The following is a 15,729-nucleotide window of genomic DNA, read 5'->3' as shown; positions in this document are numbered from 1 at the left end:
CTGGATCACTAGATTCTCAGAAGGACCAGAATTTCAGATTACTTTCAGAGGCAACAGAAAAATATATAGTTGGTGTTAATTGACTTAAGCATATTACCAAAAATAATTTACATATGAGGTTGAATAAATGACTTTTACTTGGTCCCAGAGGGGTCCCTTAGAAGTAGTGGATGGAATTTGTAAAGATGCAGATTTGGGCATGAGGTGAGGAAAAAACTTCATAACAGTTAATTACCCAAGAGAAAAGTGAGCTTTCTTAGGAGGTAGTGGGTCCCTCTCCCTGGAAGTTTTCAAGTAAAGTTTGGGTGATGACTTACTATAGAATAGATTTTTACATCTGATTATATATAGTAGGTGGCCTCCCAGTTTCTTTTTAACTCTGAGATTCTGAGACATCAGAATGGCATCATCTCTGTCTGACTATTTCTGGAAAAAGGAGTAGCCTGGTCATTTAGTAAGAGTGATGAATATTGGAAGAGGGAATGACCCAGATGTCACACTGTAATTCTCATGGATTAAGTCTGATAAACTAGAACCACCCTGGACATTCAAGAGGAAAAGAAGGGCAAAAAGTCAAGAGACCACAGGGATAGAATAATTGTGTACGTTTTTAGGTGTGATCATTTTGTTGTTTGCTTTTATTTATTTTTTTCATTAGAAGGAATCACTGTGGAAGGAGGTTTTTTTCTTTTCCAAAATGAATAGCTATAAAGACAAATGATATAAAATAAAATGCATTTTTAAAAATCCCAGTTTTTAAAAAAAGTAATTGAAATAAATTTGGATATATATTTTACGTGATTACACATATATAGTTGATACCAGAGGGCTTGCCTTCTGGGGTTTAGCACCTCTGGTATGAGGCTTCACTAAGCCCTTTTCAGGGCTGCTTATCTACATTGGGTGTCAGCTTGATTCATCCAACAGTCATCTGTGGCTCCAAGAAGCTGTAGTGTGCTCAGTGGCCACATCCCGGTAAACTGTCTTCGCTGTCAGGTTAAAATCAGGATGAGAGTAACGGACAGGTTTCACACCTCTTGGTGAGTTAAGAGGATGTCAGCCCTAAGCGTGAAGACTTTCCCTGGCCTATAGCTAAAGTGGGTAGTGTGGAGTGCTTAGATCTGGGTCAGACATGGAAGATGCTGAGGTCAACTGAATCTTGGACTAGCCCAGTGGTCCTGACCTTTGTCTTACCACTGGACTTTGTTGACTCAGGAAGAGAAGGCAAGGTGATCAATGTGATGCAATTCTGCCTCGCTTTAATCCAATTCATGCATAGTTCATCTGTGATGTCATTGATAATGTCATCTTCAGAAAACAAATGACAAATAACAACCTCAATTTGTCTTCCCAAGTAGGGGGGTAGAGGAAAGAGGGAAGGAGGGAATTTGGGACTAAAAAATTATAAAAAATGAATATAAAAAATTGTTTTTACGTGTAATTGAGAAATAAAAAAATACTTTTTTTAAAAAAGAAAAAAACCTAACCAAAATTTCTTTCATAGATCATTGGTAGTGTTGTCTTTATAATATAATTTAATTATTTAATAGACCCTTCCTTTTAAGAATATTTTCCTGAAACTCAAAATAGAAATACCTGTTTTACTTGGTGGTCTGTTTCCTTTATATACTTATTACCATATTTGGGAAGTACTGTCCATTAGAGGACGAGTTTTTCTTAATAAATAATGACAAAGTGAACAAAGCCTTCCGGCTCTTCTGATCCATAACATGTTTTACTTCAGCTTTATGCTTTTAGTTTTGGAAAAATGGTTCTCTCTTTTAAGCAGCAGAGGGAGACATTTCTGTAACAATCTCTGAGTTGTCCTTAGAGAAAACCTGAGAAAAGGCATTAATCTTTTTATAGTGATTGTCTAGTTTCCCCAACCTTAGTAGGTTAACATTTTTTTAAACGAGATTTTTGTATATTGTTTGCAGCAGTAGACATCCCTTAGCCCTATAAAAAAGTTTTTTTTTTTAATGAAAACATGCCTTGGAGTTTGGATGAAAAATTCTGAAGACTAAATGACTATAAACTCTGGATTATCAGTGGCTTACTTTGTGCCAGCTTTCCCGAAAGTGTAGCATTTTTAAAAAAAACAACTGCTTTCTTCACTTTACCATTTTTTGGTAGCACTATACCTTTATTCAGTTAAAAATATTCATTGTATGTTGATTATAGAAGACATTTTTTTAAAAAAAACCTTTAAAAGACAAGCATTCTCATTAATTTGTGAAGAAGGATGGGCGCCAGATTTATGATTATATTGGCATAGGGAATGTCCAGATAAGGAAATATCCTCTGCTCATGCAGGTTGGTGCCTTCGCCAGTATATAACCTTAAATATTAACCAGATACGTAGAGGTAATGTAACTTGTCAGTGGTTATGCAAGCTTATCATATGTTGGCAAGATCTTGAACTCAGATCTTCCTGTTTGTTAGGTTATTTTGCTATTGGCTATGTTATGCTGCTTTTTAATTATGTATTGTAAATAGATTCAGAAAAGTCTTTATTTTCAAAATGCTCACCACTCCTTGTTCATTTATATTTTAATGCTACTGCTAGATCTGATAGTTAACCTTAGGAGTCTCAACAGCATTACTTTTGCTTTGTATTTCATTTTGTGTGACTGACATGATACCAGCAAACAAAATATCATCTTAATATTGTCTTATTCAGAAATTATATTATTTCCTAAATGAGACTTTTTCTACTCCTGTTCACCACTTCTGTTCTTTCCTTCCCACTCCCAACATGTTGCTAATGTTTTCTCTACCAAATTACTTTATATCTCTTTTCTACTGTCTGTGTTCATGCTGTTTTCCTAAGAGGATTAAACAGGTTGAGGAAAGGTTCTATTTTATTTTGTCTTTTCACATTGTATGTTGAAAATGATGCATGGGGGGGCAGAGCCAAGATGACAGAGTAAAAGCAGGGATTTCCTTGAGCTTGCCCCAAGACCCCTCCAAATATGTGTAAAAAAATGGCTAAGCAAATTCTTTTTTTTTTTTCCTTTTGAGGGCAGTTGGGGTTAAGTAACTTGCCCAAGGTTACGCGGCCAGTTTTTTTGTGTGGGTGTTAAGTGTCTGAGGTCGGAACTGAACTCAGGTTCTCCTGACTCCAGGGCCAGCGCTTTACTCACTGCGCTACCTAGCCGCCCCAACTAAGCAAATTCTAGAGCTGCAGAACCCACAAAATGATAGAGTGAAACACGTCTCCAGCCCAAGGAAAGGTGGCAGGCCAGCAGAAAGGGTATATTACACCAGACTGGAAGTGGAGCGCACTCTGGTGTGGGCTGTGCTGGGTGCAGGCCTCAGGTGACTGAACTGCGGGCAGCTGTGGTGATTTACAGGTTTCTCAATCTACAAAAGCTGAGAACCGCGTGGAGATTAGTGGGGGAGCTCTGTGGGTTCTGGGTGAGAGGGGCAGTAGAGGCGGCAACAGCAGCTGCTTCCAGTGCTCTGGGCCCACAGACTGTAGGGGATCCAACTGGAAGCAGAGTCCTGCCTTGACAGGGAGGTAGAAAGTCAGTTATTTGGGTGGAAAGATGCGTAAATACTGTAAAGAGAGTCAGACTATAGAATCTTACTTTGGTGACAAAGAAGATCAAAACATACAGCCAGAAGATGATAGCGTCTAAGCTTTTTTTTTTCAAATGCTTTGTTAACTTCTGATTTACATCATTCATTTCCGCCAGATTTTGAGTTACAGATTTTCTCCCCGTTTTTCCCCTACCCACCCCCCAAAATAGCCATCCCACAGGATATCCCCTCCTCCAATCTGCTCTCTCCCATATCTTCTCCCATACCCCCTTCGACTTTGCCAGTGGATCTCTATGCCCCAGTGCCTGTATATCTTATTTCCCAATTACATGTAAAATAGTATTAATAATAGTGTATATGTATATATTATATATATTTGAGTATTTGATTTTAAAACTTTGAATTCCAGATTCATTCCCTTCCTCTCTTGTCACCCACCCTTACTGGGAAGATAAGCAGTTCAGTATACATTGTACCTGTGTGGCTAATGCAAAACGGTAACATAGTAGATACATTGTAAAAGACTAACTACATTTCCCTCCCTTCTATCCCACCTCCACTTGTTCTATTCTCTACTTTGATCCCATCCCTTTTCAAAAGTGGGTGATTCCAACTTCCCTCCCCCCCAGGCTGCCCTCCCTTCCGTCATCCCCCCTCACATTCCCTTCCCCCCTTACTCTCCTGAAGGGTGAGATACCCTGTTTAGTCTATATTTCATTCCCTCCCCAAGCAAAATTCAATGGAAATAAGGTTGACCCATTCTCTTTTGCCTTCCTATTCTTCGCCTCCATCGTAACCATTTTTCCCTTGCCTCTTCTATATGAAGATAGTTTACCCCATTCTGTCTCTCCCCATCTCCTCTCATTATATTCCTCTCTCACCTCTTAATTCCACCCTTTAAGTATCATCCCTTCCTGTTAAATTGGTCCTGTGCCCTCTATCTATGTATACCTGTACACATATATACATACATTCACATATGTATTCATATGCCCATATACCCTCATATATAGACATATACACTCACACACACACATATATCTCTATTTCTATTCCATTCAACTACGGAGAAAAGTTTTATCAGTTACAATTATTGTTTTTCCATGTAGGAATGGTAATAGTTCAACGTTGATAAGTTCCTTATGATTTCTTTTCCCTGTTTACCTTCTCATGCTTCTCTTGCTTCTTGTATCTGAATGTCAAATTTTCTATTCAACTCTGGTTTTTTCAGCAAGAATGCTTGAAAGTCCTGTATTCCACTGAATGACCATATTTTCCCCTGAAACATGACACTCAGTTTTGCTGGGTAGGTGACTCTTGGTTTTAATCCCAGCTCCAGAATATCATATTCCAAGCCCTTCGATCACTCAGTTTAGAAGCTGCCAGATCCTGGGTTATCCTGATTGTGTTTCCACAATATTCAAATTGTTTCTTCCTGGCTGCTTGTAATACTCTCTCCTTAACCTGGGAATTCTGGAACCTGGCTATAACATTCCTAGGAGTTTTCTTTTTGGGATCTTTTTCAGCAGGTGATTGGTGGATTCTTTCAACCTCTATTTTGCCCTCTGGTTCTAAAACATCAGGGCAGTTTTCTTTGAGAACTTCCTGGAGGATGATTTCTAGGTTCTTTCTTTGATCATGGCTTTCAGGTAGTCCAATAATTTTTAAATTATCTCTCCTGGATCTATTTTCCAGGTCAGTGGTTTTTCCCATGAATCATTTCACATTGCCTTCTATTCTTTCATTTGTTTAGATATGTTTAACAGTATCTTGATTTCTCATAAAGTCATTAGCTTCCATTTGCTCCAATCTAATTCTGAAGCAATGATTCTCCTCATTGAGCTTTTGAGATTCTTTTTCCATCTGGCAAATTTGGCTTTTTAAGGCATTCTTCTCCTCGTTGCCTTTTTGAGCCTCTTTTGCCATTTGAGTCGGTCTGTTTTTTTAAAGTGTTATTTTCCTCAGTCAGGCTGTTGACTCTCATTTCATAATTTTCTTGCATTGTTCTCATTTCTCTTCTCAATTTTTCCTCCACTTTTCTTATCTACTTCTTAAGGTCCTCTATGGCCGGTAACCAGCTTGTATTTTCCTTTGAAGCTTTTGGTGCAGGAGTTCTGACTTCACTGTCTTCCTCCTGTTCCATGCTTTGTTCCTTTTTGTCCCCAAAATAGGAGTCTAATGTTGGAATCTTCTGTCTGCTTTGTTTCTTTTGCCTGATCATGTTGCCCCTCAGTCACTTGACCCCTGTGCTTTTTGCCACAGTAGGACTCTGCCACCAGACAGGGGAGCTTTTGTCCAAACGCTGGGGTTTTCTCAGCTGCCGGAGGTATTAGATGGGTGCCCTCTCTGAGGCCTCCACACGCCCTGGCAAGCTGGACACATACCCCAGGACCTCCACTGTAGACTGCATTCCAGATCCAAGCAGGTTAAAGCAAGAGCGATTACCCCTCAGACTGGTGCTTGGTTCCCCTAAAGTCTGCAGGCCAGGAGCTGAAGCTGCCACATTGTGCTGGCTGGCTGTGCCTGCGTCTCAGCTGCTTCTCGCCCCGGGAGCAAAAGCCACGCACTCCCACTTACTGGGTCCCAAAGTCCAGACTGCACTGACCTCTCACTTTTTCCTTCGCATCTGTGTGTTGATAAAACTGGAAATGGCCACAGCTGCTGCTGATCTGGGGTCCCTGTCCCGCGACTGGTCAGGCCTGCCCTAGGGCTAAAGCCTTGGCATGGGCCTGGGCTCGGCTCCCAGAGCCCTGTGCTGGCCGATTTCTGCCAGCCTGCCAGCCTGTCCTCAGTGAGAGGTTATCTTCTCTGTGTCATTTTGTGGGTTCTGCACCTCCAAAGTTTGTTTAGAATCCCTTTTACATGTATTGGAGAAGGTGGAAGCTGGAGCCCAGTGGAGGTCCTGCTTCTACTCAACCCAGTGTCCAAGCTTCTACATTCAAAGCCTTCAAGAAAAATATGAGAGGCGGCCAGGTGGTGTAGTGAGTAAGAGTGCTGGCCCCGGCTTCTTGGGAGACCCGGTATCTGTTCTGGCTTCAGATACTTGGCACCCACACAAAAAATAACTGGCCGTGTAACCTTGAGCAAGTTACTTAACCCCAATTGCTTAAAAAAAAAAGAAAGAAAAATATGAATTGGTCACAGATCATGGAGGAGCTCAGAAAGGATTTTGAAAATCAAGTTAAGAGAAGTAGAGGAAAGATTGAGAAGAGAAATGAGGGTGATGCAAGAAAATCATGAAAAAGAAGTCAACAGCTTGCTAAAGAAGACCCCCCTCCAAAAGTACTGAAGAAAATAACACCTTAAAAAATAGACTAATCCAAATGTCAAAAGTGGTCCCAAGAGACCAATGAGGAGATTGCCTTAAAAAAGCAGAATTAGCCAAATGAATAAAGGAGGTCCAAAAGATCACTGAAGAAAATAATTCCTTCAAAATTAGAATGGAGAAAATGAAAGCTAATGACTTTATGAGAAATCACGAAATTATAAAACAGGCAAAAGAATGAAAAAATAGAAGACAATGTGAAACATCTCTTTGCAAAAACCACTGACCTGGAAAATAGATCCAGGAGAGATAATATAAAGATTATTGGACTGCCTGAAACCGATACTCAGTAAATGCTTACTGAATGTGTGGTGGTCGAACAGCAATAAGCTCATTGTTCGGTTCTTCTGCTTACAAATAGTGGTGCTCGGCATTGGGACGTTTTAGCAAGAGTAAGATTTGAACGTTGACTTCGGTATTACTTCTTGTGTTCCTGCAATAGTGCTTTGTTGCAATCAAGCAATAAATAAGGATTTATTAAGTGCCTGCGAGGCCCCAGGCATTATTGGCAGGTGCTGGGGACACAAGTACAAAAGAATGAAGCAATATGTACTTGCAGTGAACTTTACATTGTAATGGGGAAGGGTTGGACGGAAGGGGGAGATGGACAAGTACATATAAAATTAGGGTTTTATAATTATAAAATTAATAATACATGCACACAAAGTAAATATAATGTAGTTTGGGAGTAAGGTTGTTAACAGTAGGGAAGATCAGGGAAGGGTTTGTAAAAAATATGATGCCTTAGCCTCATCCTAAAGGAAGAGAACTCTGTGAGCTATGCTGAAAGGGAGTACATTCTCAGCATGTGGGATGACCAGTGCAGTGCATCTAGGCAAGAGAGCAAAGGCCTTGCTCATTGGACTTCACCAGGTGTGAATAGAACTAATATCTAATGAGGATGGAAAGGTAGTTTGTTGAGTAGGGCTAATGAGAAGCATTTGTATTTTATTTTCTAGGCAATAGAAAGCCACTGAAAGAGAGAGACATGTGAGATCTGTGTTTAAGAATCCTTCCTTTGGAAGTAAGATGTACAATGGTGTGGGAAGAAACTTGAGCCAGTGAGGCCAATTAAAAGACTTGTAATAATCTAGGCAAGTGATGATAAAAGTTTGAACCAGGGAGTAACTGATTAATGAGAAGGGGTTGGACATGAGATAATTTGTGAAGGTAGAAACAGCAAGATTTGACAAAAGACTGGATAAACAGGTTGAGGCAGAAGAAAGAGTCAAAGATCATGCTTAGGTTACAGATCTTAGATGTTGAATGGTGCCTTTAACAGAAACAGGGAAGTTGCAAAGAGGGGAAAGTTTAGTGAAAAGATAATTCAGTCTTAAACATGTTGTGTTTGAGATGTATTTGGGATATCCATTTTGAAATGTCCTGTAGGCAGTTGGTGATGTGATAGTAAAGCTTAGGCAAGAGATGGGCTGGATACATGTAGTTCTGAGTATCCAACATAGACTTAAAAAATTTTTTTCCCCACAAATTACATGTTAAAATAATTTTTTAGCATTAAAAAAGAACTTTTCAGTACCAAATTCTATCTCCCCTTACAGACTCTCCCTGAGACAGTAAGCAATCTGATACAGGCTATACATGTGCAATCATATAAAACATTTCCATATTAGTCATTTGTTCAAGAAGACAGATAAAAAAAGAATAAAAGAATGAAAAATAACATGTTTTAGTCTGTATTCAAACAATATCAGTTCCTTCTCTGGAGGGAGATAGCATGCATCATGAGTCCTCTGGGGTTGTCCTGGGTCATTGTAACTGCTGAGAATAACCAAATCATTCTCAGTTCTTCATTTTCCAATATTGCTGTTGCTATGTACAACATTCTCCTCGTTCTTCTCACTTCACTCTGGATCAGTTCAACCAACTCTTTCCAGGTTTTTCTGAAATCATCCTGCTTCTCATTTCTCATAGCACAATAATATTCAGTCACATTCACATATCGTACCTTGTTTAGGCATTCCCCAAATGATGGGCATCCTTTTGATTTCCAATTCTCAGCTACAACAAAAAGAGTTGTTATGCATATTTTTGTGTAGATAGGTCCTTTTCCCTTTTCTTTACTCTCTTTCGCATATAGACTGTATCAACAATGCAGTATTCACAATGCCTACAGTAACTATAAATATGCTGATATGGTTATTAATCACAGAATGTTAACAGGCTCTCTACATGGGGGACATAGCTAGAACATTTATTCAGATACCAGAAAACGGAGCTCCAAAACCAGAAAGTCAAAGTCATCGCAGTAGCCATGGAGTTGGCACATGTAGTTAATGCAGCAAACACCCACATTCTCAAGCCTTCAAAACAGAACAGGCTACTTCAGGCAAAGATCCTCCTCTCCTCACTCAGGTAACTGCTCATCCTCCATGCAGCTCAGGTCCCTTGCAGTTCCCAACCCTGGGAGTCCTCAGCTGGAGTCCTTAGTAGAAGTTCTGGCTGGCTCAAAAAAAAAAAGGAGTTGGTGCTGCCACCGCTGTAGCTTCTAGTCACCGTGCTAGCTCCAGCCTGCCTCCTCGGCTCCAGCTCCTTCCTGCCCCACCTATGCCTGCTGCGTCAACAAGTTCAAGGGGCATGGAAGATCTTCAAATCCCATTACCGTTACATAGACCTAGCAGTGATATTGCAGGATCAAAGATTATGCACTATGAGTTCACACCTCCACCTAGAGTACCCACATAGATTTAAAAAATTTCCTTCTGTTTTTAAAGACATTCTTAATTTCTTTTTTGTTTTTATAAATAACCTTTTATTATATCACTAAAATTTCTCACAGTTTTCCTCCATTTCCCTCCACATGATGTTTTCTATATAACACAGTATTTTTAACTTTAATGATATTTTTTTAAAAGAGAAAAATTTTTAAAGAAAAAATCAGCAAAACCAATCAATACTTTTGAAAAGTCTGAAAATATATGCAGTATGCCACACACACCCATAACCCTCCCACCTCCACAAAGGAATATTGTGAGGGTATCTTCTTGTAGCTCTTTTTGGGGACTACGCTTTTTCTTTGTAATTTTGCAGCATCCACTCATTGTTTTGTGATTCTTTATTACATTGTTGTAATCATTTATATTGTTTTTTGGATCTACATACTTCACTCTGCATCGGATTGTGTAAATCCTTCTGTGCTTCTTTGTATTGGGCATTTTTGTTGTATCGTGGAGTAGTCATATTACATTATTCATCAATCGTCAACGACACATTTATTGAGCTCTTACCTAACTAATGTTGGGTTCTTTGTTAAGCATGAAGGATACAAAAGGAGGCAAAAGATAGGCTGTCTGGTCAGTCTGTGCAGTACAGTGTGATTAACCGTTCCCCACTCGATGGGTATCTTTTGTTTACTATTCTTTTTACGATATAAAAAGTGCTGCTATAAACATTTTGGTGTATGTGAGAACAATGTGCTTTAATTCATTTGTCTTTAAAAAGATCTCTGTGTGAAAATGAAAACTTCCTGGCTGTTGGTTTTTTTTTAGAAGGCTTTCTTTTTTGGAGTAAGTATAGTTACTGAATATGAAACACCTCTTAACTTTGAACCTTAAAGGTAGATATTTGAGATTTAGAGTTCTGAGAGACTGCTTTGTGATGATATTTAGAAATAACATACCCTGTCTTTTTTTTTTAAGCAATTGGGGTTAAGTGACTTGCTCAAAGTTACACGGCCAGTTATTTCTGGGTGTGGTGCTAAGTGTCTAAGCCTGGATTCGATCCCAGGTCATCCCGACTCTGGGGCTGGTGCTCTTACTCGCTGAGCCACCTGGCTGCTCCCATACCCTGTTTTTTATGGAGAAGGAATATTATATCAGGTTTTACCTACTTTGCTTTTTTTATTCTAAATGTTTTTGTTCTTTCTAATTCTAAATTCTAAATTTTGTTCTTTCCTAGAAGAAGAAATAAATGTGATAGGATAATTGCGGTTGTGTGTGTTTGTGTGTTTGTATTGTGTCTCTACATAATTTAATATGACGTGAGGCCCCTACCCAATAGATGAAGTGCTACCTGGCACTGCCTGGAAATCACAAAGCCATTAGAATCCTAATTTATTCAGGAAATATTTAAGTCCTTAACAGAGAGAGTACTATCCTAGTTTCTGTGAGAGGTACAGACAGATAAATAGGGCACAGTGTATCTCTATAAGGACCTCACAATAATAATGCTATTACTATTATAACTGGACCTTTATCCAGTTCTTAAACATTTATGATGAATGTTATGTATATCATTGTTTGACCTTTACAACAATTCTAAATTAGATTCTGTAAGTAGTATTGTCACATTTTACAGTCCCAGTAGGGGCAAAATTATGTACAAACATATACATATGTGTGTGTTATATATATACATACATATATATATATATATATATGTATATATATATATGTTTTTTTTTCCTTTTGCTTTTTGGAAAGGGGGGAAGGGCAAGGCAGTTGGGGTTAAGTGACTTGCTGAAGGTCACAAGGCTACTAAGTATTAAGTGTCTGAGTCCAGATTTGAACTCAGGTCCTCCTGACTCCAGGGCCAGTGCTCTATTCACTGCGCCACCTAGCCGCCCCTACTAATACATTCAATACAAGTGAAATATAAGTATATATAATATATGTAAAATATAAGTATATATAATATACATATAAGGAATTATACAAAATGTTATGAGATTTCAAAGGTGGGATATACTGCCTGTGTCTAGCACAGTGGTTCCCAACGTGTTTTGTTTTGCAAATACCTTTTATCAAAAATATATTGTGAATCTCCATGTTGATCTCATTCATACTCTTTTGGATTTATTCATAAAGTGTTTATAATAAACACAGTGATGACTTTTACCAAGAAAGGCTGCAAATGAAAATTTACATTATATGATTATAATTATAAAACATAAAATTCAATTCTATCTATAATTCTAAAAGCTCTGAAAATAAAATTATAAAACTCTTTACAAAATAATTAGCAATATTCTATGTGGGATGTTATGTAAAAGTTTAAAGAAGCAATTTTTGTACACGTTTTAAAAGGGGAAAACCATGCTTGGGTGATATTCACTACTACTTAAGACACCATTGAAGAATTTTTAGAATGAACCTGTTGGATTATCAAGTTAAGGGGAATTTTCATTCCAGAGGGGACATTTGAAATTGGCTTTGGATGGGGCGGCCAGGTGGCTCAGTGAATACAGCACCAGCCCTGGAGTCAGGAGAACCTGAGTTCAAATCTGGCCTCAGACACTTGACACTTAGTAACTAGCTGCGTGACCTTGGGCAAGTCACTTAACCCCAATTACCTTGCCTTCCCCCTTCCAAAAAAAAAGAAAAGAAGAGAAATTGTCTTTGGAGGATGGATATATGTGCATCAGGTGTGAATGGTTTGGAGAGAAGGCATTGCAGATACAGGGGAAGATCTTGACAAAGGGTTCAAGGAAGGGGATTGGCATAGCCTAATTTGGATGAAGTATAATATACATGTGGAGAGTAGTTTGAGGTAAGACTGGAAAGGTTGGGGTTTGATTGTAGGACTTGAATGGCTGCTTAAGAAGTTTGACCTTAATTTACGAAGCAGTAGGAAGACCCTGAATATTTCTGAGCAGTGGAGTGGCATAGTTTATATATTAGGAAGAGTAATATGACATAGGCATTGAAGGGAGGAGATTGGTTAGGAGTTTGTTGTTACAGTCTATAGACAAAAGTAATAAGGGCTCATGCTAGAGTCGAGTGCCGCAGTGAATTTAGAAAAGGGATTCGGTGAAGGAGATAGATTATCTGATTGCATATAAATTTGGGAAGAAGTATAGCTAGCTATCAGTGTCCATTGTTTAATTCAGTCCCCCGAGGGAAGAGCAGAATAAAAATAATTCTTAAGACACATAGAAATAACTATTATCTACCTCCCTTTTCCCTCTCCCCTTTTTATGTAAGCCGAGCCCCAAAGGAATGGTGCAGGAAATGGCTTGCTCTGGACTCACGACTTGGGTCCAGATCTCATTTCTAATTCTACGTGTTTGACCTTCACTTCTGTGGACCTCAGTTTCTTCATCTGTAACATTAAGTTTTACCCCTTTTAATGTAGTCTAGCCCAAGGAGTTGATTGAGGCCCATAAAAGCTACAGAGACTTTCCCAGGATCACACAGAGTGTGTAAGAGGGGATTTCAGCTCAGGTTTTCCCGAGTCCAGCATTGTATCTGCCATACCATACATCTACTCCACTTAATTTAACTGTTAACAGAAACAATCCCAGTATATTCGTGATAACTTGGTATTATTTGTGAAAAGACAAATACAGTCAAGTCTGTAGGAATTACTGACGCGTGTAGTTTTTATTCCTATATTAAATGACTTCAGAATGTCATTCTTTAAATTAAAAAAAAATCACTTCTTTTGCTATTGACAATAGTCAATATCAATGCTTCACTGCCGTTAATCAGCTTATATATGTTTTTCTTCCCATTCCTAATTTGTGACCTAGACTTAAACACCTCTAAAAGAAGCATAAATAGTTTCTGAACGAAGGGCCAAGGAGCTCCTACTCAGGTCTCATGAATTTTTGTATATAGCTTTTATTTCAGCTGCTGGGAGAGATATTCCCATGCTACTTGTTTTCAACTCAATTCCAGGTAACCAAATGTCTGATTGTATTGTGTGTAATTTAATATGGACGTTACTTTTTGGTTCCTAAAGATTAAAAAATAAAAATGATTGAAAAGTTTTCTTAGCAATTTAAATTTTATCTTTTGTTTGTTTTGGTAGGAACCTCCAAAACCAGCCCCAAATCTTTTAAAAATTGGAATGAAACTTGAAGCAATAGACAAAAAGAATCCTTATTTGATTTGCCCAGCAACTGTTGGAGATGTTAAAGGAGATGAAGTTTTTATTACATTTGATGGCTGGAGAGGAGCATTTGATTATTGGTGCAAGTATGATTCTCGAGATATCTTCCCAGTTGGGTGGTGTGACTTAACAGGAGATGCGTTGCAACCACCAGGAAATAATGGTAAGCCAATTAGTAATGGTATGAACTTGTTTCAAAGTCGTGAATTCTCTAAGGCTTTCTGATATTAATATCTGAGTTTGCTAACGCTTAGGATCTAGGCTGGATGGTCAGGGCCACACAGAATGAAAACTAGCTAGCTACTTGAGGTGAACCTGTTTGCCTCTCTTGGCTTCAGTTCCTTTATCTATAAAGTGTGTGGCTTAGGTGATATGATCTCTTAGTATTTTTATTTATTTTTCTTCCACAAAGCCTCACATGGTTCTCTCCCAATAAATATTGTTTGAATTGAATCTTGGGGACTGTGTGTATATATATATATATACACACACATATATATATTAAAGTTGTGAAATAATTATTTGTTTAAATGTATGTGTTATGTATTTTGTTTTATTGGGAGAGGTTCTATTATTATTATGCTTATGTATAGCTGAAATGACTAATATATTCAGTTTACCAAACATGCTTGTTGTATGCAAGGCACTGTGAGAGGCACTGGGAAGGCATCAGAATGACATCGTCCCTGCCCTAAAAGAGCTTATATTCTATTGGGATGATACAATGTAGATATAGATAAGTAAGTACAAAGTAATCTGAATTAGAAGAGAGCGCATAAGAAGGGGAGAAATGTGGGAAAGTCTTCACGGAGGCGGCAGCGACAGAGGCGAGGCAGGAAGGAGCCTTGGGATTCTGAGAGTTACATGTGGCGAGGGAACGTGTTCCAGGTATGAGGAGGCCCTGGGAGCGAGGGGATGTGGAACAGGAGGGGGAAAGAGGACGGCAATTTGGGTGAAGGCACAGGAGATGAGATAGAATGTTAACTGTAAGAAGTAGTTAGCTGTCCGGACGAGACCCACTTTGTGGTATTCATGAATGTCGGACTGTGCAATTTGTATTGTGTTCTCTAAGCAGTGAGGGGCCACTGAAATTTTTGAGCAGGGGAATTACATGACTTTTGTTATAGAAGTATTACTGTGATAATTGTGGAGAGGGTGGATTGGAGAGGAGAGACTGGAAGCAGGGAACCTAATTGGGATTAGGATTCACATAGTCCCAATGAGAGGTGATGTCAAAGTCTGAGCTAGGGTATGGCTTTGTGAATGGAGAGCAAGAGGGAGGTGTGGAGGTAGAGTCAACAAGTTTTGGTGGGAAGGGAAAGGTAAGAGGCATGAATGACGTCAAGGCTACAGACCTGATAGACAGTCTGAATATCCTGTTATTTCAGCCTGCCCTTTTATAGAGCCCTTTACCATGGCTACCTTCCTCTGGACAGCAGGTGTCAGATAGGCGTCCCACAAGCCTCATGCGTCCCACAGCACTCCCAAGTGCAACCCGACCCTCATTAAAATGTAACTGGGAAATAATAAACAAAATAAGTCAAAATACAGAGAAGCATAAATGATTTTAGCATGTGGTTTTCTAAGCCAATCTGTGGCCTGCAGAGATCCTTGTATATAGTTCAGTGACCCTCATTTCCATTTGAATTTGGCCCCACTGCTCTGGACAACACTGTAGCTTTATCAGCATACCTTTTAAATTGTGGCCCCCAGAACTGAGCGTGGTATTGTTCCACATCGGTAGGACTATCTCCTCCTTCTTGCTGGTGACGCAGCCCAAGTTTGCACGAGGGTTTTTTGACTGCCACGTGACACTAACTCATATTGACCTTCCAACCCACTAAAATCTCCAGGCCTTTTTTCAGAACAGCTGCTGTACAACCTTGCCTTCCCTTCTTATATTTATGAAGTTGACTTTTCATTCTCTCTGCCAAATTTTGTCTTATTATGTTTAGCTCAATGCCGAGTCCATTGGGTTTTCTTCCAGCTTGATAAGCATCCCTCCTTGTGCT

The 15,729-nt window shown here is 39.0% G+C and overlaps 1 protein-coding gene across 4 annotated transcripts in view; it reads left to right on the top strand.

The window, feature by feature from the left end:
- Positions 1-15,729, top strand: part of SCML2 (Scm polycomb group protein like 2) — a 218,216-nt gene that overhangs the window by 91,188 nt on the left and 111,299 nt on the right. For all 4 annotated transcript variants that reach the window (XM_069100712.1, XM_069100713.1, XM_069100711.1 and 1 more), the window contains exon 7: positions 13,637-13,880. In XM_069100712.1, coding sequence (XP_068956813.1) covers positions 13,637-13,880 — 244 coding nt within the window. The remainder of the gene's footprint in view (positions 1-13,636; positions 13,881-15,729) is intronic.

Source organism: Petaurus breviceps, unplaced genomic scaffold (genome assembly GCF_028583685.1).
Source record: "Petaurus breviceps papuanus isolate PSGF00001 unplaced genomic scaffold, PetGlider_PUasm1.0 419, whole genome shotgun sequence".
NCBI classification, from domain to species: Eukaryota; Metazoa; Chordata; class Mammalia; order Diprotodontia; family Petauridae; genus Petaurus; species Petaurus breviceps.
The sequence above is the reverse complement of the archived record's forward strand: the minus strand, read 5'-3'. Positions and strand labels throughout refer to the sequence as shown.